The sequence below is a fragment of the Anser brachyrhynchus genome (genome assembly GCF_964034855.1).
Source record: "Anser brachyrhynchus genome assembly, contig: SCAFFOLD_303, whole genome shotgun sequence".
Lineage (NCBI taxonomy): Eukaryota > Metazoa > Chordata > Aves > Anseriformes > Anatidae > Anser > Anser brachyrhynchus.
Genome location: NW_027663520.1, coordinates 111858 through 133803, shown reverse-complemented (window position 1 = coordinate 133803; position 21946 = coordinate 111858). Strand labels below are relative to the sequence as shown.

The 21946-nt window shown below is 57.8% G+C and overlaps 2 protein-coding genes across 2 annotated transcripts; one reads left to right on the top strand and one right to left on the bottom strand.

The window, feature by feature from the left end:
- Window positions 1-431: 431 nt before the first annotated feature.
- Window positions 432-7004, top strand: LOC308187352 (voltage-gated potassium channel subunit beta-3-like). The gene is made up of 15 exons (XM_080609507.1): window positions 432-903; window positions 1588-1631; window positions 2063-2100; window positions 2196-2269; window positions 2405-2449; window positions 2745-2789; window positions 3156-3193; window positions 3312-3398; window positions 3921-3956; window positions 4134-4219; window positions 5094-5187; window positions 5620-5699; window positions 5787-5856; window positions 6354-6442; window positions 6553-7004. Exons 1-15 carry the CDS (start codon window positions 893-895, stop codon window positions 6634-6636), a joined length of 921 nt encoding a protein of 306 aa, XP_080465633.1. The 5' UTR covers window positions 432-892; the 3' UTR covers window positions 6637-7004.
- A 7710-nt stretch (window positions 7005-14714) lies between these two features.
- On the bottom strand, window positions 14715-21944 carry LOC308187355 (olfactory receptor 14C36-like). Its single transcript, XM_080609512.1, has one exon. The coding sequence runs from the start codon at window positions 21938-21940 to the stop codon at window positions 20981-20983; it is 960 nt and encodes a 319-aa protein (XP_080465638.1). The 5' UTR covers window positions 21941-21944; the 3' UTR covers window positions 14715-20980.
- Window positions 21945-21946: the final 2 nt, after the last annotated feature.

Below are 21946 nucleotides of genomic sequence, written 5' to 3'. Positions count from 1 at the left end.
CAGTGGGGGGGACACAGGGGGACAGGGGGACTGGGGGGTGGCAGGGGGACATGGGCCGGGGGGGGACACATGGGGACAGGGAGGGGGGCGGCAGCGGGGGGGGACGGTGCTGGGGGGACAGGGACACGGGGACCAAGATGGGGGGGGCGGGGACGTGGGGGCACGGCGGTGGCAGTGGGGCGGTGGCCACGGGGCAAGAATGGGGGGACATGGGGGGGACACTGGGGGGGGGACATGGGGACATCGGGGGGGACATGGGGACATCGGGGGGGGCGTGGGGACATTGGGGGGGGCATGGGGGGGCCGTGGGGACACAGGGACATGGAGGGAACCCGGGGGATCCCCGCCCCCCCCCCCCCGGTGCCCCCCCCCAGCTCCCTGGGGAAGGGGGGGGCTCCCCCGTGACGTCAGCACCAGGCGGCCCCGCCCACCCCCAGGGGGCGTGGCCAGCCGCAGGGGGCGTGGCCTGTATGCAAATCGCCCCGCAGGGATCCCCGCGCACCGCCGCTGCCTCTCCGCACCCCCCCTCCTCCGCGACCCCCCCTCCCCTCGCCCTCCGGCCCCCCCCTCCCACCCCGGAGCCCCCCCCTTTAATTCGGGGACCCCCCCCCCAAATTGTGCCCCCCCCTCGCCCCCCCCATGCAGGTCTCCATCGCCTGCACCGAGCAGAGCCTGCGGAGCCGCAGCGCCGAGGGAGGAGGAGCGGGGGGGGCCGGGGGGGGGGCACCCCGAATTGGGGGGGGGGGGAGGGGGGGGCACCGGCCCCGGCCCGGGGGGGGGGCCGGGAGGGAGGGGGGGGGGGAAGGGGGGAGGAGCGAAGGGACCCGCCGGGGGGGGGGCGGCGGCGGAGCCGCGAAGGGGGGGGCCGGGACACCCCCCCGGAGGGGCTGGAATGAAATATCGGTACGGGGGGGGCAACTGGGGGGGCAATTGGGGGGGGGCGGGGGGGATTGGGGGAGGTTTGGGGCCCTGGGGGGGGCAATGAGGGGGTAATTGGGGGGGGGTCAGGACCCTGGGGGGGTCATGGTGGGCAATGGGGGGGTAATCGGGGGAGTTCAGGGCACGGGGGGGGGGATGGGGATGTAATGGGGGGGCTCAGGGCCCTATGGGGGGGGGTAACGGGGGGTTCAGGGCCCTGGGGGGTCATGGGGGAATAATGGGGGGGGGTAACAGGGGGGTTCAGGGCCCTGGGGGGAGCATGGGGGGGGTGTAATGGGGGGGCTCAGAGCCCTGGGGGGGCAATGGGGGGGTAACGGGGGTCCAGGTCCCGGGGGTTGGGGGGGTTAAGGTCATTGGGGGGGTTATTGGGGGGGGGTCAGGGCCCTGTTGGGGGGGGGGCAGTGGGGATGTAATGGGGGGGTTCAGGGCCCTGGGGGGTAATGGGGGGGCTTAGGGCCCAAGGGGGGACAATGGGGACAGTGGGTCCAGGGGGGGGCATGTGGGGTCCAGGTCCCCTGGGGAGGGGGGGCTCAGTTCCCCGGGGGGGTCAATGGGGACACCCGGGTCTGCCCCCTCCCCCCACCAAGCTGGGGGGTGAAGGGGGGGCCCAGGTGACCCCCCCCGTGTCCCCCCCCCCATCCCCTGCAGGAACCTGGGGAAGTCGGGGCTGCGGGTGTCCTGCCTCGGCCTGGGTGAGGGGGGGCACCGGGGGGGGGGGACAAGGGACAAGGGGGGGGCAAGGAAAATGGAGGGGGACAAGGTCAAGGGGGGGCAAGGAAATATGGGGCGGGACAGAGTCAAGGGGAGGGGGACAAGGACAAGGGGGGGACAAGGGATGGGGGGGACAAGGAAAAATGGGGGGGGGACAGGGTCAAGGGGAGGGGGACAAGGACAAGGGGGGGACAAGGGGGGGCAGGGGAAAAAGGGAGGGCAAGGGAAAAGGGGGGGGACAAGGGACGAGGGGGGGGACAAGGGTAAGGGGGTGGGACAAGGGGCAGTGTGGGGGGGTCTGGAAAATGGGGCTGAGGTCAATGGGGGCAACTGCAGGGGGTGGGGGGCAATGGGGGGCAGGTTTGGGTGGGGGGTTATTCCCAGCTCTGACCCCCCCCTTCCGCCCCCCAAGGTACCCGGGGCACGTTTGGGGCCCAGATCTGCGATGAGGTGAGCCCCTCCCTCCCTAAATTGCACCCCCTCCCTAAATTACGCCCCCTCCCCAAATTATCCCCCCCCCCCCATATTTTGTGTCCCGCCCCCAGGCAGCAGAGCAGGTGCTGAGCGCCGCCTTTGAGGCCGGCGTGAATTTGTTCGACACCGCCGGCGCCTCGGGCAGGTACGGCCGGACCCCCCCCATATTGGGTCCCCCCCCCATATTGGGGACCCCCCTATATTGGAGACCCCCCAGGACCCCGTTTGGGGGGGGGGGGACAGGACCCAGCCCCCCAGTTTTCTCCTCTGTCCCCCCCAGGGCAGAGCAGATGCTGGGCAACGTCCTCAAGAGCAAAGGGTGGAGGTGAGGGGGGGACACAGTTTATTTGGGGGGGGGCTGCAGTTGGCGACTTGGGGTCGGGGCTGGGGGGCTGCTGGGGGGGCGCTTGGGGGCTGGGGGTGAGGGGGGGGGTCCTCTGGGTGCTGTGGGGCAGGGGGTTGTTGGGGGGGGTGTTATAGGGGTAGGGGGATCCCTGGGGTTTGGGGGGGGGGTCCCCAGGGTGCTGTCAGGCAAGGTTTAGGGTCTGGGGGGGTTGCTATGGGGCTAGGGGGGTCTGTGGGTGCTGACCCCCCCATACACTTATCTCCCCCCCCCCCAGGCGCTCCAGCTACGTCATCACCACCAGGGTCTGCTGGGGGGGGCAGTGAGTACCCGCAATGCACTGGGGGGGGGATATGGGGCATGGGGGGGGGCTGTGGGGGTAGTTATGGGGCAGGGGGTGGGGTGTAGGGAGGGAGGATGGGGCTTAAGGCGGGGCTGTGGGGCAGGAGGGGGGCCTATGGGGTGCAAGGGTGGGCATATGGGGCAGGTGGGAGCGCCTGTGGGGCACAGGGGGGGGCTATGGGACAGGAGGTTGGCTATGGGGTGGGGTGGGGGGCCTGTGGGGCACAAGTGGGTGTTTACGGGGCAGGTGTGAGTGGCTATGGGGCAGGAGGGGGGCTATGGGGCAGGAGGGGTCGGTGTGGGGCAGCCGTGGGGTGACGCCGTCTCCCCCCCCCGTATCTCCCAGGGCCGACCGCGGGCTCTCACGGAAACACGTCCTGGAGGGTGAGCTGTGGGGCGGCGCCGTGGGGCGGCGCCGTGGGGCAGCGCCGTGGGGCAGCGCTGTGGGGCAGCCTATCCACCTGTCCCCCTGTCCCCCTGTCCGTCCGCCCGCCCCCCCCAGGCCTCCGGGGCTCCCTCCAGCGGCTGCAGCTCGACTACGTCGACGTCGTCTTCGCTGGGCCCCGCCCGGGCCCCGCCCACACTGAAGGTAGGCCACGCCCACACCTGCGGGCCACACCCGCTTAGGCTCCTCCCACTTCGTTCAGCCCCGCCCCTCACCCACCCATAGGCCCCACCCCCAGGACCCTCCCTCACCCCTCCCCTGTCCCCACAGGTTCCCAAAGCTCAGGCCCCGCCCCCCAAGTCCCCCCTTTAGGCCCCACCCCTTTAGGCCCCACCCCTTTAGGCCCCACCCCTTTAGGCCCCACCCCTTTAGGCCCCACCCCTTTAGGCCCCACCCATTTAGGCCCCACCCCCTTTAGGCCCCACCCCTTTAGGCCCCACCCCTTTAGGCCCCCCTTTAGGCCCCACCCCTTTAGGCCCCACCCCTTTAGGCCCCACCCCCTTTAGGCCCCACCCCCTTTAGGCCCCACCCCCTTTAGGCCCCACCCCCTTTAGGCCCCACCCCCTTTAGGCCCCACCCCCTTTAGGCCCCACTCCTTTAAGCCCCACCCCTTTGAGCCCCGCCCCCTCGGGCCCCGCCCCTCACCTCTCTCTCTTCGCCCCACAGGGCCCGACCCGACCCTGCGCCTCCTGCGGCTGGAAGGTACTGGGGGGGGGGGATGGGACCCCCGTAGCCCCCCCAGGCCCCGTTAGCACCCACAGGCCCCCTCCTGACCCCGTAGCACCCAGAGCCCCCCCCCAGCCCCCCCCCAACCCCCCCCGACGGGGCGCAGCCCTCAGTAGGCTCCAGAGTGAACGCCCCGGGGCCGTGTCCCCCCAGAGGCCGTGCGGGCGCTGAGCGACGCCGTGGAGCAGGGGCTGGCGCTCTACTGGGGCACTGCGGGCTGGGGGCCCGCCGACGTCATGGTGGGCCGTGGGGGGGTGGGGGGGACATGGGACATGGGGGGGGTGGGGACATGGGGGGGACATATGGGACTGGGAGGACATGGGGATGGGGGGAGCAAGGGGATGGGGGGACATGGGGCATGTGGGGACACGGGGGGGCACAGGGACACGGGGGGGCATGGGGACATGGGGGGGACATGGGGTTGGGGGGGACATTGGAACATATGGGACTGGGGGGGCATGGGGAGGACACGGGGACATGGGGGGATGTGGGGACACGAAGGCGACATGGGGACATGGGGGGGTGGGGGGGGTCATAGGAGATGGGGGACATGGGGGGGACACGGGGATGGGGGGCGACGTGGGGACATGGGGGACATTGGGACATATGGGATGGGGGGACATGGAGGGGACACAGGGACATATGGAACTAGACGGCATGGGGGACACTGGGGGGACATGGGACATGTGGGGGCATGAGGATATGGGGGGGGCATGGGGACATATGGGACCGGGGGACATTGGGGGGATTGGGGGGGACATAGGGACACCAGGGGGGCATGGGGACATGGGGGGGACGTGGGGAAAGGGGGGGGACATGGGGAGGGTTGTGGGGACACGGGGGGGGGCATGGGACATGCGGGAACATGGCGGGGACACGGGGACACGTGGGACTGGAGAGCATGGGGGGACATTGGGGGGGACAAGGGGGGACATTGGGATGGGGGGGCCATGGGGGGGACGTGGACCATGGGGGACCATGGGGCCATGTTGGATGGGGGGGCCCATATGGGGGGCCCTGGGGCCATATAGGGCCGGGGGGGCCATGGGGGGGGGTCACGGGGTCCTGGGGGGGGGGGTCAGGCGGTGATGCACCCCCCCCCCCCCCCCCCAGGAGGCGTACACGGTGGCCCGGCAGTGCAACCTGGTGGCCCCGGTGTGCCAGTGGGCGGAGCTACCGCCGGAGCCCCGCCTCTTCCGGCAGATCGGTGGGGGGGGGCACCCATAGGGGGGGCACCCGTGGGGGGGGCACCCGTGGGGGGTCTGTGGGGTGGGGGGGTTCTATGGGGTGGGGGCACCCATAGGGGGTCTATGGGGTCAGGGGCACATGGGGGGTCTATGGGGGGGGTCTATGGGGGGGGTCTATAGGGTGGGGAGCACCCGGGGGGGTCTATGGGGTGTGGGGTGCATGGGGGGGGGCTATGGAGTGGAGGGGGGCTATGGGTTCATAGGCATACGGGGGGATTGGGGAGGGGGTTTCTGTGGGGTGGGGGTGCATAGGGAACTCTATGGGGTGGGGGCGCACGGGGGGGTCCATGGGGAGGAGTTCTATGGGGTGTGGGCACATGGGGGTCCCTGGGTGGGGGTCTGGGGGTTTGGGGCCGTGGGTTTGGGGTCCGGGCTCATCCCGTGTGCCCCAGGCCTGGGAGCCGTGACCTGGTCCCCGGCGGCCCCCAGCCCGGATGAGGAGCTGCTGCCCCACGGCGCCCCCCCGGGCAAGGTAAGGGCCCCCCCGTGTCCCCCATGTCCCCCCCATGTCCCCAATGTCCCCCCCGTGTCCCCAATGTCCCCCCCCCCGTGTCCCCAGGGCCGCCAGGTGGAGGAGCTGCAGCCGCTGGCCCAGCGCCTGGGGTGCTCCGTGCCGCAGCTGGCCATAGGTGGGGGGGCACGGGGGGGGACATGGGGACACTGGGGACATGGGGGGGACATGGAGGGGTGTGGGGATATGGGGACATTGGGGACACAGGGGGCTGTGGGGGGACATGGAGGACATGGTGGGGACATGGGGGTGTGGGGGGGTCATAGGGGAACATTGGGGACATGGGGGGACATGGGGGGGTGTGGGAGGGACATGGGGATATGGGGACAAGAGGGGTCATGGGGACATGGGGGGGATGTGGCGACATGGGAAGGGATGCAGGGACATGGGGGGAAGTGGGGAGGACACTGGGGACATGGGGGGGGACATTGAGGACATGGGGGGGACATGGAACGGGGGGACATTGGGGGACATGGGGGGGTCACAATGTCACATGGGGACACTGGCACGGGGACATGGGAACACGGGGGGGGTCACGGGGGGCTCATGACGTCACACGGGGACACTGGGGGGTGACACGGGGACACTGGGGGTTTCTCACGATGTCCCCCCCAGCCTGGTGCCTGCGCGCCGAGGGGGTCAGCGCGGTGCTGCTGGGGGCCGCCAGCCCCGAGCTCCTCCGCGAGCAGCTGCGGGCCCTGCAGGTGAGGCTGGGGGGGGGGCGGCCCCCCTCTCATTATCCCCCCCTCCATTAACCCACTCCTAATTACCCCCTCCTAATTAACCCCCCTTCATTATTTCCCCCCCCCCCCAGGTGCTGCCCCTGCTCTCCCCCTCCCTCCTGCAGGAGCTGCAGGGCCTCCTAGGGGCCACGCAGGCCACGCCCCCTCTCACCTGATTGGTCCAATCCTGCATGAGCCCCGCCCCTCCTCGTGGGGCTGGGCCACGCCCCCCGCCGCGGGGCTCCCCCCCCTCAGCTGGAGGGGGGCGTGGCTCAGCGCCGCAACCAATCCCAGCCCCGGAGTGACGCGTGGGGGGCGGAGCCACCGGGCGGAGCCCCGCCCACTTTCGGGAGCCATGGTGACCGATAGCAATAATCCAGCCCCGCCCCTGCACGGCACGTGGGGGGCGGGCCTCGAAGCACAAGCCCCGCCCCTTCTCCCCGCTCCCCACCAATCGCAGCGCTTCCAGTCAGGGGAGGGGCCCCGGTTGGCTCCTCCCCATTGGCCCCCCGAGAAGGGGGGTGGCAATAAAGTGGCTTTTCCCAATGGGGGGGCGGCCATGTTGTTGGGGGGGGGGGGGCGAGGCTTTTGGGGGGGGGGGTGGAGGGGTTTTGGGGGTGTTGGGGGGGGCCCTTAGGGGGGTCCTGAGGATGTTTGGGGGTCCCTGAGAGGTTGGGGGGGGCCCTTAGGGGGGCCCTGGGGGCATTTGGGAGGGTTCTGGGGGCCCTTGGGGGGGATTTGGGGGACCCTGAGAGGTTGGGGGGGAGCCTGGGTGTTTTGGGGGGGCCTGAGAGGGCCCTGGGGGTTTCTGGGGGGTACTGGGGGGGTGGGGTTGGAGGGGTCCTGGGGGTATTTGGGGGGGGGGTCTGGGGACCCTTGGGGGGTTTGGAGGGGCCATGGGGAGATTTGGGGGGGGTCCTGGAGATGTTTGGGGGACCCTGAGAGGTTGGGGGGGGCTGGGTGTTTTGGGGGGGAGCTGAGGGTGTTAGTGTTGGGGAGAATCGAATGGATGTTCTATTAATGTTTCTCAGGTGATGGATCATACGGTATAATTAAATATTATTAAATGTACTTACATTATCAAGTAATCTATGTATACTGGAAACCTAGGGAGTACACTGAACATTTAAAGGAATCGTTGAAGGGGAACCCTGGGAGGGAATAGGTACAACCTGACCTTGGATAAGGGCCTGGAGATGATGAAATGAGTTGAAGCAGAACCAAGGAGCGGAGGGAGCATGCGTCGAGTGAGAAAGGTGAAAGAGTTCAGCGGAGAGGAAGACTCCTTACTTCATCTGGACGACCACCTGGACGACCACCAGAGTGCGCCACGCATGTGCAAAGGGGAGGGGAGCTAATTAGAATGAAAAGCGAGGCTGCTGTTGCAACCTGTAATGAATATGTATACCTGACGCAATGTTGTATGTATAAATAACGGCTGGGAAGTAACGGGACTTGAAGCCAGATTTGGGCACCTGCCCCGGCTTCCAGCGCTGAATAAAGCACCTTCATATAATCACTTGGTGGTTATGTGGTTGCTACGCTAACATTTTGGCGACCCAGATGGGACAGCGTGGGCACTGCTGAGGCGGATCGTGTCTCGGTTTCGCTCCAGCCGGCACCGAGGGATTCTCGGGGAGCAGTCGACCACGACCGACCTCCGCTGCTCACGACGTACCACTGGAGTGGTAAGCAAAGGTGCTTTCAACTTTGGGTATTCGGTACCGATTTGGTTGGGAAAGCCTGCCGGTCAGACGCGGCGAAAGCCACGCTCGGTTGGGCAGGGAGCTCCCGGGGTAAGCCTAGGCGCCGTCCGTTAGACAGAGCGAAAGCTCTGCAGGTTCGGCATTGGTAACTGTATTGGTTTGTGCTGAAGGGTCAGCACCAGGTATTATTGGTATGTAGAAAGCGTGCTGCTGCTGCTCCGGCAGCTTTTGCGAAAGCACGCTGCTGCTCCGGCAGCTTTTGGGAAAGCACACTGCTGCTCCGGCAGCTTCTGGAAAGTGTGCTGTTGCTGCTCCGGCAGCTTTCGAGAGAGTGTGTTGCTGCTCCAGCAGCTTTCGGGAGAGTGTGTTGTTGCTCCGGCAGCTTTCGGGAGAGTGTGTTGTTGCTCCGGCAGCTTTCGGGAGAGTGTGTTGTTGCTCCGGCAGCTTTCGGGAGAGTGTGTTGTTGCTCCGGCAGCTTTCGGGAGAGTGTGTTGTTGCTCCGGCAGCTTTCGGGAGAGTGTGTTGTTGCTCCAGCAGCTTTCGGGAGAGTGTGTTGCTGCTCCGGCAGCTTTCGGGAGAGTGTGTTGTTGCTCCGGCAGCTTTCGGGAGAGTGTGTTGTTGCTCCAGCAGCTTTCGGGAGAGTGTGTTGCTCCAGCAGCTTTCGGGAGAGTGTGTTGCTCCAGCAGCTTTCGGGAGAGTGTGTTGTTGCTCCGGCAGCTTTCGGGAGAGTGTGTTGTTGCTCCGGCAGCTTTCGGGAGAGTGTGTTGTTGCTCCGGCAGCTTTCGGGAGAGTGTGTTGCTGCAGCTTTCGGGAGAGTGTGTTGCTCCAGCAGCTTTCGGGAGAGTGTGTTGCTCCAGCAGCTTTCGGGAGAGTGTGTTGCTCCAGCAGCTTTCGGGAGAGTGTGTTGCTGCTCCGGCAGCTTTCGGGAGAGTGTGTTGCTGCAGCTTTCGGGAGAGTGTGTTGCTGCTCCGGCAGCTTTCGGGAGAGTGTGTTGCTGCTCCGGCAGCTTTCGGGAGAGTGTGTTGCTGCTCCGGCAGCTTTCGGGGGAGTGTGTTGCTGCTCCGGCAGCTTTCGGGGGAGTGTGTTGCTGCTCCGGCAGCTTTCGGGGGAGTGTGTTGCTGCTCCGGCAGCTTTCGGGAGAGTGTGTTGCTGCTCCGGCAGCTTTTGGGTCCGTATCATAATCTCAAAATGAAAAAGATTAAAGAAATTCTGGGAAAAGATGTACCTATCCCGCGGACATCCCCGCTGGGGTGTTTGCTAGCACACTGGAAAGAGGGAGGTTTTGGTCAAGAAATGCGGAAAGGAAAGCTGATTGATTATTGTAATATTTGGTGGCCACAGTATAAACTAGAGGACCAAGAAACTTGGCCTGAGAATGGAACATTGCAATATAATACAATTTTACAATTAATGCTATTTTGTAAGTGGGAAGGAAAATATGATGAACTGCCGTATGTGGAATTATTCTTTTATTTGCGCCGAAAGCCTGAATGGCAGCATGCTTGTGGAATAATGGTGCTTGAAGTTTAAACTGAGGAACGTTGTTGTGCATGTACTAAGGAGGGACGCTGTATACAGCATCAGGCAATAGAGAATAATAAGTATTATGGGAAATGAATAATGGAAATATTGATCTGGAAGTTGCGCCGTCGGCTCCGCCGGAAGAGCCAGGACAGGGAGGGAAAAGAGAAAAGGAAGCTAGCAGTAGTGATGGAGAATCCCCGATTTTAGTCTCCCCGTGTCACATAGGACCCGGCAACAGCGAAGGGCAGGAGAAACTATAAACGAACAGGGAGGGAAAATAATCGCTCTCCTCAGGCAAGGAGTGGGGACAGAAGGACCGGTATATGTCAAGGTGCCTTTTTCAGCTGGGGATTTAATGATATGGAAGCAAGCAGCCGGCACCTACAGGGAAAACCCAGATAAAGTAGCTAGGATAATGAAAATGATAATTAAAACCCAAAATCCCGATTGGGATGATCTCCAGGTGATCCTGGATACTTTGATGGATTCAACAGAAAAGGACATGGTATTACGGGCAGCCAGAGAGAGAGCCCGAGAAGATATACGTAATGGATTAGTGCTTGGAAATCTAGATCAAAACTTCCCCACCGAGGATCCCCAATGGGATTATAACACAGGGGATGGAATAAGGAGGCTGAAGAGATATCAAGATTGGGTACAAATCGGGGTACAGAATGCCATGCCCCGGACCATAAATTGGTCAAAATTGTATAATGTCAGGCAAGAAAAAGCGGAATCACCTTCCGCCTTTTTAGAGAGATTGAAAGAAACTAAAGAGCCCTTGGTAAAAAATTCAAATAGGAAATAAGGAAGTAAAATTTTAATTGATACAGGGGCCACATATTCAGTACTCAATAGATTAAGTGGTAAGATAGGGGAAAGGAAAACTACTATTGTAGGTGCCACCGGGAAGGAGGAAATACGGCCGTTCTTACAACCCCTTGATTTACAGTTTGGAGGTAAAGAAATTACGCATGAATTTTTATATGTACCAGAATGCCCTATTCCTCTTTTGGGACGGGATTTGCTAACTAAACTATAATGTTTGAAGATGGAGAATTGATTATGAGAATCCCGGAATCAAAAGTGGGACAAATATTAATGATTAAAGAGAAGGCTGTTCCTCATATCCCAAAAGAGGTAGAAAATGCAGTAATGCCTGCAATTTGGGAAACGGACGTGCCTGGAAAATCAAAAGTAGCCCAGCCAGTAAAAATTGAACTTAAGGAAGGGGCCCGACCGGTACGGATTAAACAGTACCCATTGAAGCTAGAAGCTAGGCTAGGAATAGTAAAGATTATAGATAAATTTCTTAGCTACCACATTCTGGAGGAATGCAAATCTGAATATAATACCCCAATTTTCCCAGTAAAGAAACCTAATGGGGAATACAGGCTAGTGCAGGACCTTAGGGCAATAAACGAAATAACAAAAGATATTCACCCAGTGGTGGCTAATCCTTATACATTGTTAACATCTGTAAAAGAAAAATATAAGTGGTTTACTGTAATTGATTTAAAAGATGCCTTCTTCTGCATACCCATTGACAAGGATAGTAGAAAACTTTTTGCTTTTGAATGGGAAAATCCACGGAACGGACGAAAGATGCAACTAACCTGGACAAGGTTGCCTCAAGGATTCAAGAATAGCCCGACCCTCTTCGGCAGTCAACTAGCTAAAGAAATAGAAGACTGGATTAACCAAGGACAAATTCAGGTACCAAAGGATCGATACCTGCTGTTACAATATGTGGACGATATATTAATAGCTACCGAAGGAGAGTCAGAATGTATTCAGGTAACTGTTGATATTTTGAATCAATTGGGACTAAATGGGTACAAGGTTTCTAAACAAAAGGCACAAATCGCGTGCACAACAGTAATTTATTTGGGATGTGAAATTTCTCAAGGACAAAGAAAATTGGGAGTTAACCGAATACAAGCTATTTGTGAAATCCCCGAGCCGCGAAATCTGCACGAACTACGGGCTTTCCTAGGTATGGCCGGGTGGTGTAGATTGTGGGTAATAGACTATGGACTCATAGCAAAGCCCCTCTATGAAACCCAAAAGGCCTGTACATTTACCTGGGGAAAGCCACAACAAGAGGCCTTTAAGAAATTAAAAGAAGCCCTGATAAAGGCGCCTGCCTTGGGCTTGCCGGACTTATCAAAGGACTTTCAGCTGTTTGTGCATGAGAGACAACGATTGGCATTAGGAGTACTGACCCAGCGACTTGGGAGCTGGAAAAGACCTGTGGGGTATTTTTCTAAACAATTGGATGCGGTAAGCGCCGGATGGCCCTCGTGTTTAAGGGCCGTGGCAGCCACAGTCCTTTTAATACAGGCAAAAGGGGGGGCCATTGGCTATCGCCCAGCCGAATGATGAAATATCAAGCTATACTAACTGAGCAAGATGATGTAATCTTAAGAACTACTAACTTATTGAACCCAGCAGTGTTTCTAGGAACAACTACGGGGGAAGGAGACCTCAGTCATGATTGCGTGGAGATCATCGAACATACCTATGCCAGCAGAACAGACTTAAAAGATCAGCCTCTGGAGAGACCAGATTGGGAACTTTTCACGGATGGAAGCAGCTTTGTGGAAAATGGGACTCGTTATGCAGGATACGCAGTAACTACATCAAAGGTAGTGATTGAGGCAAATTCCCTACCTCCGGGGACTTCAGCCCAACGAGCAGAAATAGTCGCCCTGACGCGGGCCCTGGAACTAAGCGAGGGTAAGAATGTGAATATTTGGACAGATTCAAAATATGCATTCGGGGTAGTCCACGTACATGGGGCATTATGGAAAGAAAGGGGAATGCTATCCTCATAAGGGACTAATATAAAATATCAGGAAGAAATATTGAAATTAATAACAGCTGTACAGAAACCCCAACAGGTGGCCATAATGCATTGTAAAGCTCATCAAGGAGGGATGTCAGAGATTGCAGAAGGTAACAGATTGGCAGATTTGACGGCCCGGAAGGTCACGCGTGAAGTACGGAAAGTAATGGCTCTAATTCCATCGAAGGTAGGCCTCTCTTGTTTCAAATTACCTAAAAACCCAAAGTATTCAGCAGAAGATGAGAGACTTGCAAATTTGATGAAGGCCCAGAAGAATCCTGACGGCTGGTATGTGACTGCGACAGGACAACTTATAGTGCCTCCTATAGTAATGCGAGGAATCTTACAAATAAAACATAATGAATGTCACTGGGGTGCAGAAGCAATGGTGACCTATTTGAAACGAGGTGTCATCTCGGTACACATGTTAACAATGGCAAAGTCAGTAATGTCAAAATGTGAGCTTTGCTTAAAGAATAACCCGGTAGCAAGGAAACATGCTGAGATGGGAAGAACTAGAGCTGGGATAGAGCCTGGAGATTACTGGCAAATAGACTTCGTAGAACTGCCTAAAGCAAGAGGTTATAAATACCTATTGGTAGGGGTTGATACTTTTTCAGGATGGCCGGAGGCCCTTCCCTGTCGCACCAACCAAGCAAAGGAAACGGTAAAATGGTTACTACGGGAAATAATCCCTAGATTTGGTGTACCGTTGGGTATTTCTTCAGACAGGGGACCACATTTCATTGCCAATGTGGTTAAGGAGGTTAGTAGGTTAGTGGGAATTACCTGGAACTTACATACCCCATGGAGGCCTCAATCTAGTGGTCAGGTAGAGAGGATGAACCAAACTTTAAAAGGACAATTAAGCAAAATCTGTCAGGAGGCTAAGATACAGTGGCCACAGGCCTTACCGATAGCTTTGCTAAGAATTAGAATAAAGCCAAGAAGTGGGATGTCAGTAAGTCCCTATGAAATCATGTATGGAAAACCTTATGAGTCTCCTGAACCGAACCCGAATATGCATGTTACCGGTAAACAGGATGTATATAATTATGTTTTAATAGTAATGAAAATACTTGCTCTTGGTATGAGTGAAGTATTTTCAAAGGGGGGAAATGTTAGTGTTGGGGAGAATCGAATGGATGTTCTATTAATGTTTCTCAAAATGTTAGTGTTGGGGAGAATCGAATGGATGTTCTATTAATGTTTCTCAGGTGATGGATCATACGGTATAATTAAATATTATTAAATGTACTTACATTATCAAGTAATCTATGTATACTGGAAACCTAGGGAGTACACTGAACATTTAAAGGAATCGTTGAAGGGGAACCCTGGGAGGGAATAGGTACAACCTGACCTTGGATAAGGGCCTGGAGATGATGAAATGAGTTGAAGCAGAACCAAGGAGCGGAGGGAGCATGCGTCGAGTGAGAAAGGTGAAAGAGTTCAGCGGAGAGGAAGACTCCTTACTTCATCTGGACGACCACCTGGACGACCACCAGAGTGCGCCACGCATGTGCAAAGGGGAGGGGAGCTAATTAGAATGAAAAGCGAGGCTGATGTTGCAACCTGTAATGAATATGTATACCTGACGCAATGTTGTATGTATAAATAACGACTGGGAAGTAACGGGACTTGAAGCCAGATTTGGGCACCTGCCCCGGCTTCCAGCGCTGAATAAAGCACCTTCATATAATCACTTGGTGGTTATGTGGTTGCTACGCTAACAAGGGGGCCCGGGGGGGGGGGCTGGGGGGGCCCTGGGGGAGTTGAGGGAGTCCTGGGGGTGTTTAGGGGTGTATGGGGGGGGTTGGAGGCTCTGGGGGTGTTTGAGGGTGGGCGGGGGGTGTTTGGGGGGGGCCCTGAGGACTGACCCTGGAGGTGTTTCGGGGGAGGAGGGGGCTGGGAAGTGTTTGGGGGGAGTCTTGGGGGTTTTGGGGTGGCCCTAGTAGGTTTGAGAAGGGACCCTGAGGGGTTTTTTTGGGGCCGAGGGGCTTGGGGGGACCCTGTTTTTTGGGGGGAGGGAGTCCCTGGAGGATGGAGGTGGGGGGGCTGGGGGTGTTTGGGTGGGGGCCCTGGGAGGATTTGGGGGGGGGGCTGAGAGGATTTAGGGGGGTGCTGAGGGTGTTTGAGGGGGGGCGGGGGGGGGGCACTGACGGTGTTTGTGGGGGCTCTGGTGGGCTTCTGTGGGGTGTTTGGGGGGGACCCTAAGGGGTTTGCGGGGGGGAGCTAGATCTTTTTGGGGGGCCCCTGGGGAGTTTTGGGGGCCCCTGGGGGTGTTTGGGGCCACCTTTTATGGGGTCGACATGCTCTGGAGGCGCCTCACGCTTCCCCTCGCTGAGGCGGCAGCTCTCAGCCAATCACTGCGCGGCTGCCGCCTGCCGTGCTTCCTGACTGGCTGCCGTTTACCGCCTCCAGCCGTGACCAGCCAATCAGGAGATAGGAATTTCCCGCCCTCCCACCCCCTCTGTCTCCCTTCCCAGTGCCCACAAAATGGCGGCGCTTAGGGGCTGCGGCTGAGGCGTGGAAGATTTGCCAGTGCCTCGTCCACGTGTCCCAGCCCTGCTGCAGCCTCCCCGACCCGCCCATTTCACCGTTTTCACCCTTTATTAGTCTTTTTTTTTCTTCATTTTCTTCTTTTCTTTGGTTTTGGGGGGCCGGAGGGCAGCGCTGTCAGCAGAGGCGTCCCCTCACGGAGGCTTTCCCCACACATTTTTTGTTTCCTTCCCCAAAAAATAACCCTTGGGGTGGTCTCTGGCTGGGGAGGGACCGTTAAAATGTGTGAAAAAAAAAAAAAAAACCACCATTTGGGGAATTAAAACCTTTTGAAGACCCAAATCTGCTGGGTTTGGTCCTGACCCCCAGGCTGTGGCGCCTAGCTGAGCCACATTTGTCGTTTTTGTGAGTGAAATGCTGAGAAAGGCAAAGAGGGAGAGGATGAGAAAGGAGGTCACCTTCTGCTTAGGGTGGTTTTCTTCGCTTTTGCTTGTTCTGGGTTATTTCTGGCTGCGTTTGCCGGCAGCCCCAGCTGCTCCTCCCCATGCAGGGCAGACCCAGCCTTGGGGAGCCAAAAGTTGTGATTCTGGGGGAGGGAAAATAAATAAATAAATAAACACACAAACTGGCTCTGCCATTTGCAGCTCTCCATGTCCATACACAGCACCAACTATTCTGTAGCTTTTCCAAGTCAGCAATGAGTGGAAAAACCCTTTATTGACCCATTTTGCTTCCACTGAACGGGGCTTTGCTTGGCAATAGGAATACGTAGAGAAATGTTAAGGATGTACAAACATTTTGCCTAAAAGGGATGGGGGGGGCGAAGACTTCAATGTGCTGCTGGCGACGTCGGTGTCTTTGCGCCTGGGTTGGCGCAGTGACGCTGGGGTTTAAAAATAATGTTGAAGAACCAGAGCAGGTGACAGATTTGTGCCGTGTTGTGTAACTTAGGGGGAAAAAAAATTACAGAAAGCCCAGCATGTGGCTGGGTCTGGCTTCAGTGATGCTGATCGGCTCCCTGCTGGCAGTGGGGACCTCCTCTGGGTCCTGGGGACAGCAGGACCCCTGGGTGTTTGTGGCAGGCTGGCACCTCCAGACACGGTGTCTGCCCCTAATTTTGGGGCCATTCCTGCCCCAGACCATTGGTGATTGTCCTGAGGTCCCTGTCCCTTGTGTCCCAGCCCACCTGGGTCCCTTGACGGCTGTGCAAAAAGCAGGGTTTACTGTTGGTGGTTAAGGGTTTATGGTTTGGGTTTAGGGATGTGGTTTGGATTTGGGGCTGTTACTTTAGTTTAGGGTTTGGGTTAGCAGTTAGGGTTGAGGAAAGGTAGGGACTAGGGCAGTTAATAACAAAACATGAGGGGTGAGCTCATATAAGGAACAGAAAATCGAGGGCATTGCGTGAGCTTCACCTTCGGCCAAGCAAGAATCGGTTTGGCTGCTTGAAACGTGCAAGGGGGGCAATGAGTGAGGACAGTGGCCGAATTCCTTGCGGCATCTCATGTTCTGCTGACCCCAGTGTTCTCCCATACACGTTTAGAGAAGATTGAAATCTGAGGACAAGAGGGTCTGATGAAGGGAGGAGAGATTTGTGAGCGCTGGTTTGAAGAGAATCACTGCTAAATTGGTACAGCACAGAAACGGGGTCTGACCGAGTAGATCCTTAACGAATGGCAAATCGAGTTGCGAACAAACCCGATGTATTATAGTATTATGTATTAAAGCAAGACTTGGAGGAGGGGGATGAGCTCCTGAAACTCCAACCCAAACTTTAACACTCTCTCTCACCAAACCAACCTCACAAGGCCAACAGCAGGCATAGAGCCACGTCTGTAATATTTCAGGCTGAGATTACCCCGGTAACAGCATCAGAAAAACAAAGAGAAAAAAGAAATCTGCTTATCACAGGACAGCTGGGACAGATGGGTGCTCATCCTGCTCACCGTGTGGGTGCTGGTTCCTCACGCAGGTCAGACTCTGGGGTCAGAGAAACCACGCTTCAGGTCTCCTGAGCTCTATCAGCTATTTCTCTGTTGTCTCAAGCCTTGCCAAGCTATGCCGGCTGTGGATGGGGTATTTCTCACACCACGATGCCTTGGAGTAGTACTGCCTCGCCCAGTCCCTTCCCATATTTATGAACCTACACCTCTCACAGAACGAAACCGCCCTGCAGCGCCTGGGTTTGTCCGTGGCTGCTCCAACGCAGCACAAAATTGCTCTTTGGAGCCTTTCTGACCGTTGGGTCTTTGCATCTGGCTGGGAAACGCTCTTGTTTTCCTGGTCCTGACTTTGCTGGGTATCATAAAAAAGGCAGACAGGAGGTTGCTGGATTATTCACAGGGTTTCAGGATAAGAAATCAAGGGCTGCGTGAGCCTCGCATGAGGACAGGGGATGTTCTCCTGGCAGGGTCATTTGTGCTCTTGGCCATAAAGCCACCCAAGGGCTCAGACGTCCATTTTTCAGACATTGGAGCTCCTTTCATAGAATCACAGAATATTCTGGATTGGAAGGGACCCACAAGGATCATTGAGTCCAACCTGCTCCTTCCTTTGTGTTTATGTAGGTGCCATAAAACATGGGTTCTGTAAAAATAATGTTAAATTTGTTCTGTTTAATCAAAGCAATGAATATTACTTATTCCAGTTACAGCAAAATATACACGGCAATACTTTTTCATCTTTTATTTCAGGTAACTTTTCATTAACCTAAAGGGTTCCTTGTCTTCACCAACGTGATCTGACTGTAGCTAGCCCTGCTTCAAGAAGGGTGTTGATTTAGAGTTAGGAGAGGACTCCAAAAATCCTTTCCAACCTAAATTACGCACTGATTCTGCTCACAGATACTCATCTCCACTACCATCGCACAAAAACATAACTACCCACGAGGAATGTACAGCATCTGCTCCATTTCTCTTCTTTTCGTTACAATTAACACGTCTTTAATTAGAATCTTGTTCTTTGGGAGCATCTTCACGTTCCATATGTACACGCTAACAGGTGGTTTGGTTCGGCTGCCGTTAGGCAGCGACTCGCTATGTGTTGTCTGCTGATGGAGTTTAAAATGGGGATTCGGTACTGCTTGAGGATCTCCGGAACTGGAAATGTGTTGAGTTTTGGGAATCCCTTCTCCTTCTGCAGAGCTTTGGAGTGAAACCACGACGCCTTCTTGAACCTTCCTGCGCGTCTCCAACCGGAGCTTTCTCTACAAGACCTTGCTGGGTGCGAACTGGCGTGGCCGCAGCACCAAATGTCAGAGTTTGACCCCCAGGGGCCTCCTCCGCCTTGACGCTCCCATGACGAACAGGCAAGGGGTGAGCAGCGGAGAGGCGAGGGTGCAGAGGAGCCTCTGCTCTTGCTGCAAACCGAAGTTAAACACGGGCAGGATGCGAAACACCCGTCGGCGTGGGAGCTGCAGGCTTGAGCAATGAAGGTGGTGTAGTCACTTTGCTCCGGTTTGGGGCTTGTTGGGTGCAGATGGTAAATCCGAGTGCTTGCGCAGAGTTGGAGAATGCAGAACTGGCATCTGCAGGTAGAAACAAATCAGATTAAGATATTCTCCTGTGACTATCAAGTAACAAGGAGACTGGTCAACGACGGAAACTGAGCAAACCGCCTGCAGGAAAAGCCTGGACTGGTGCCACGTACCGAGTTAATCCTCTCCCCTCGTAGTAGTTTTGCTTTACTGGGATTAATTACCTGGACTTAAAGAAAATTATGTGGAGGGACAAGGCAGACGCGAGCATTCTGCGCTGTAACGATCCCCGTGGTGTGTTTGGTGCCGAGAGGAGGCTGCACAGAGAAGTCAGAAGCGGCTCTGAATGTTACTGAAGGCTTAATGAGGCCCAGCACTGGGACCGATTCCCCGTGGTCTCGTTAGTGCAGGTAATTGCCAGCTGCGACCATAGGTAAGCGAAGCGCAGGGGGCTCTGGTGCTGGCTGAAGCCTTGCTGGGTGTTACAGAGCAATCCTGTGCCTTGGGGGTGAGATCCCGGCCTCCGCTCGAGGCCCCTCGCACCACAGCTGACCAGTTTCACCGCGGTGCTGCCCTTTCAGGGCTCTTTCTTCCTCTGCGTGTCACAGAATTGTCCGAGGTTGGAAGGGAGCTCTGAGGATCACCCAGTCCAACCCCCCTGCCCAGCAGGATCACCTAGAGCACATTTCACGGGATGGCACCCGGGCGGGTTTTGAAGATTGCCGGAGAAGGAGACTCCACAACCCCTCTGGGCAGCCTGTCCCGGTGCTCTGTCGCCCTCCCAGTACAGAAGTGCCCCCTCACATTGAGCCAGAACCCCCTGGGCTTCAGTTTGTGCCCAGTGCCTCCCGTCCTGTCGCTGGGCACAACTGAAAAGAAACCTGCTCCGTTCTCTTGACGCCTTCCCTCAGATATTTATACACACCGGTGAGACCTTCTCAGTCTCTTCTCTCTGTCTTCTCTTTTCCAGGCTCAACAGGCCCAGTTCCCTCAGCCTGTCCTCGTTTACCAGGTGTTCCAGTCCTCTAACCAAACCACCTTGAGAGGTGGGGTGTCTGCGGGTGATCGGGGGCATTTGGGAGTGAGGAAGGAGGGCGAAGAAAGCAGGAGGTGAAGTGAGGGACGTGGATGGCGACCTCTGGGGGCACGGCCCGAAACACGAGCGGGAAAATTGGCCTCTGTGTTGAACCCTTCCTGGATGGTGGCACCGAGGGCATCCTGAGGAGGTTGGGGGCAGTAGGAAACCAGGAGGAGTTTTGTTGGCCACTCTCCATCATTGTGGAGAAAAGGAGAGGACTGGAATAAAGGCAGCATCAGCCCAGCCTCCAAAAAAGGGGCAAGAAGCAGGACCCAGGAGCCTCGCCTCCATCCCTGGGAAGGTTTTGGGGGCAGCTCGTCTTGGGTGTCCTCTCACAGCGCATGGAGGCGATCAGGAGTGCTCAGCGTGGCTCCAGCGAGGGGAAATCGTGGCTAACGAGCCTGAAAGCCTTCTGCCTCCCATAAAATCCTTGCGATGAAGCTTGGGGACGGAGGAGCGGGCAGCGGGGTGGATCGAGGGCTGGTTCGGTGGTGGTGTCCCCCTTTTGTTCAACTCCTTCATCCACCACCTCACTGAAGGGACAGGGAAGCCCTTTAGCGGGAGCTCTAGCAGGATATGAGGGAACATTTCTGTACCGTGAGGGTGACGGGGCACTGGCACGCGCTGCCCAGAGAGGCTGTGGTGTCTCCTTCTCTGGAGATCCTCATAAACCCAGCTGGGTGCGATCCTGCGCAGCGTGCTCTGGGCGACCCCGCTTGGTGGTGGCGGTCCGGATGATTTCCAGAGCTCCCTTCCAACGCTTCTGGGATTCTGTGGAGGTGCACGAGAATCCTGCCTGCGAGGGAGGGCTGAGAGCCCGCGTCCCGGGGCTCCTGCGGGCACTGCGAGGGTCTGCGGCCCCTCTCTAAGGATTTCATCCGTGTGGGCCAGCCCGGGTACGTAATGCAGGGACCATTCTCCATCTCCAGGGGCATTGGAGCCTGGTGGTCAGTCCCAAATGTATCCCTGGGTCTCCAGCAGGTCCTAAGGTGCCGTAGTAGAGCGCTTTGCTCCTGGAAAAGCTGCTCGTGCCTGTGTTATTAGCTTTCAAAGAACAGGAGAGTCTTCAGGCACTGCAGGTAAAATGGGGAGATTGTTTTGTTCCAGAAAGCTCTGAGAGCCTGCTCAGACCCGGGGGAGGTGTCCACTTAGAGGGGTTTCAGGAGAGAGCAGCCCCATTCCTCACCAGAAGTGAGCTGAAGTGAGTAGGACGTCGCTAGAAGTGAGTTGTGCAGTTGTGTAGGAGCACGAGCACCACAAATTGCCGTGACATGATGGTGACAGTAAATGCAACGGTGACGATAAACACAACATCAGTGACAACAAAAATGCTGGTGGTGCCACCGACGGAGGAACGACGAAGCAGAAGCCAGGGACGTGACGCCCCCGACTAATTTGCAGAGCGAGTCTGGAAGTTGGCACCGCTGAGGAATATCCAGGAGCTCATTTTCCTGATGGAGTCCTTGAGCTCCTGGTTCCTCAGGCTGTAGATGAGGGGGTTGAGCGCCGGAGGCAGCACCGAGTAGAGGATGGCCACCGCCAGGTCCAGGGGTGGCGAGGAGATGGAGGGGGGCTTCAGGTAGGCAAACATGGCCGTGCTGATGAACAGGGAGACCACGGCCAGGTGAGGGAGGCACGTGGAGAAGGCTTTGTGCCGCCCCTGCTCAGAGGGCATCCTCAGCACGGCCCTGAAGATCTGCACATAGGACACCACAATGAAAATAAAACACCCAAAGGCCAAAGAGACCCCGACCCCGAGAAGCCCGACCTCCCTGAGGTAGGAGTTGGAGCAGGAGAGCTTGAGGATCTGGGGGATCTGGCAGAAGAACTGGTCCAGGACGTTGCCTTGGCAGAGAGGGAGTGAAAACGTGTTGGCGGTGTGCAGCAGAGCGTGGAGACCCCCACCACCCCAGGCAGCTGCTGCCATGGTGGCACAGGCTCTGCTGCCCAGGAGAGTCCCGTAGTGCAGGGGCTGGCAGATGGCCACGTAGCGGTCGTAGGCCATGATGGTGAGGAGGTAAAGCTCTGCTGATATCAGAAAGGAAAAGAGGAAGAGCTGGGCTGCACACCCCCAGTAGGAGATGGCCCTGGTGTCCCACAGGGAGTTGGCCATGGATTTGGGGAGGGTGGTGGAGATGGAGCTGAGGTCGATGAGGGCGAGGTTGAGGAGGAAGAAGTACATGGGGGTGTGGAGGCGGTGGTCGCAGGCTACGGCTGTGAGGATGAGGCCGTTGCCCAGGAGGGCAGCCAGGTAGATGCCCAGGAAGAGCCCGAAGTGCAGGAGCTGCAGCTCCCGCGTGTCTGCGAATGCCAGCAGGAGGAACTCGGTGATGGAGCTGCTGTTGGGCATCTGCTT

What these genes read in the sequence shown, in the direction of transcription:
- LOC308187355 (XM_080609512.1), bottom strand. Translation starts at nt 21,940, where the DNA reads ATGCCCAACAGCAGCTCCATCACCGAGTTCCTCCTGCTGGCATTCGCA.
- LOC308187352 (XM_080609507.1), top strand. An exon ending in ACCGCCGGCGCCTCGGGCAG is followed by an intron (nt 2,270 to 2,404) that starts GTACGGCCGGAC and finishes TGTCCCCCCCAG; the next exon opens with GGCAGAGCAGATGCTGGGCA. An exon ending in CCGCCTCTTCCGGCAGATCG is followed by an intron (nt 5,188 to 5,619) that starts GTGGGGGGGGGC and finishes CGTGTGCCCCAG; the next exon opens with GCCTGGGAGCCGTGACCTGG.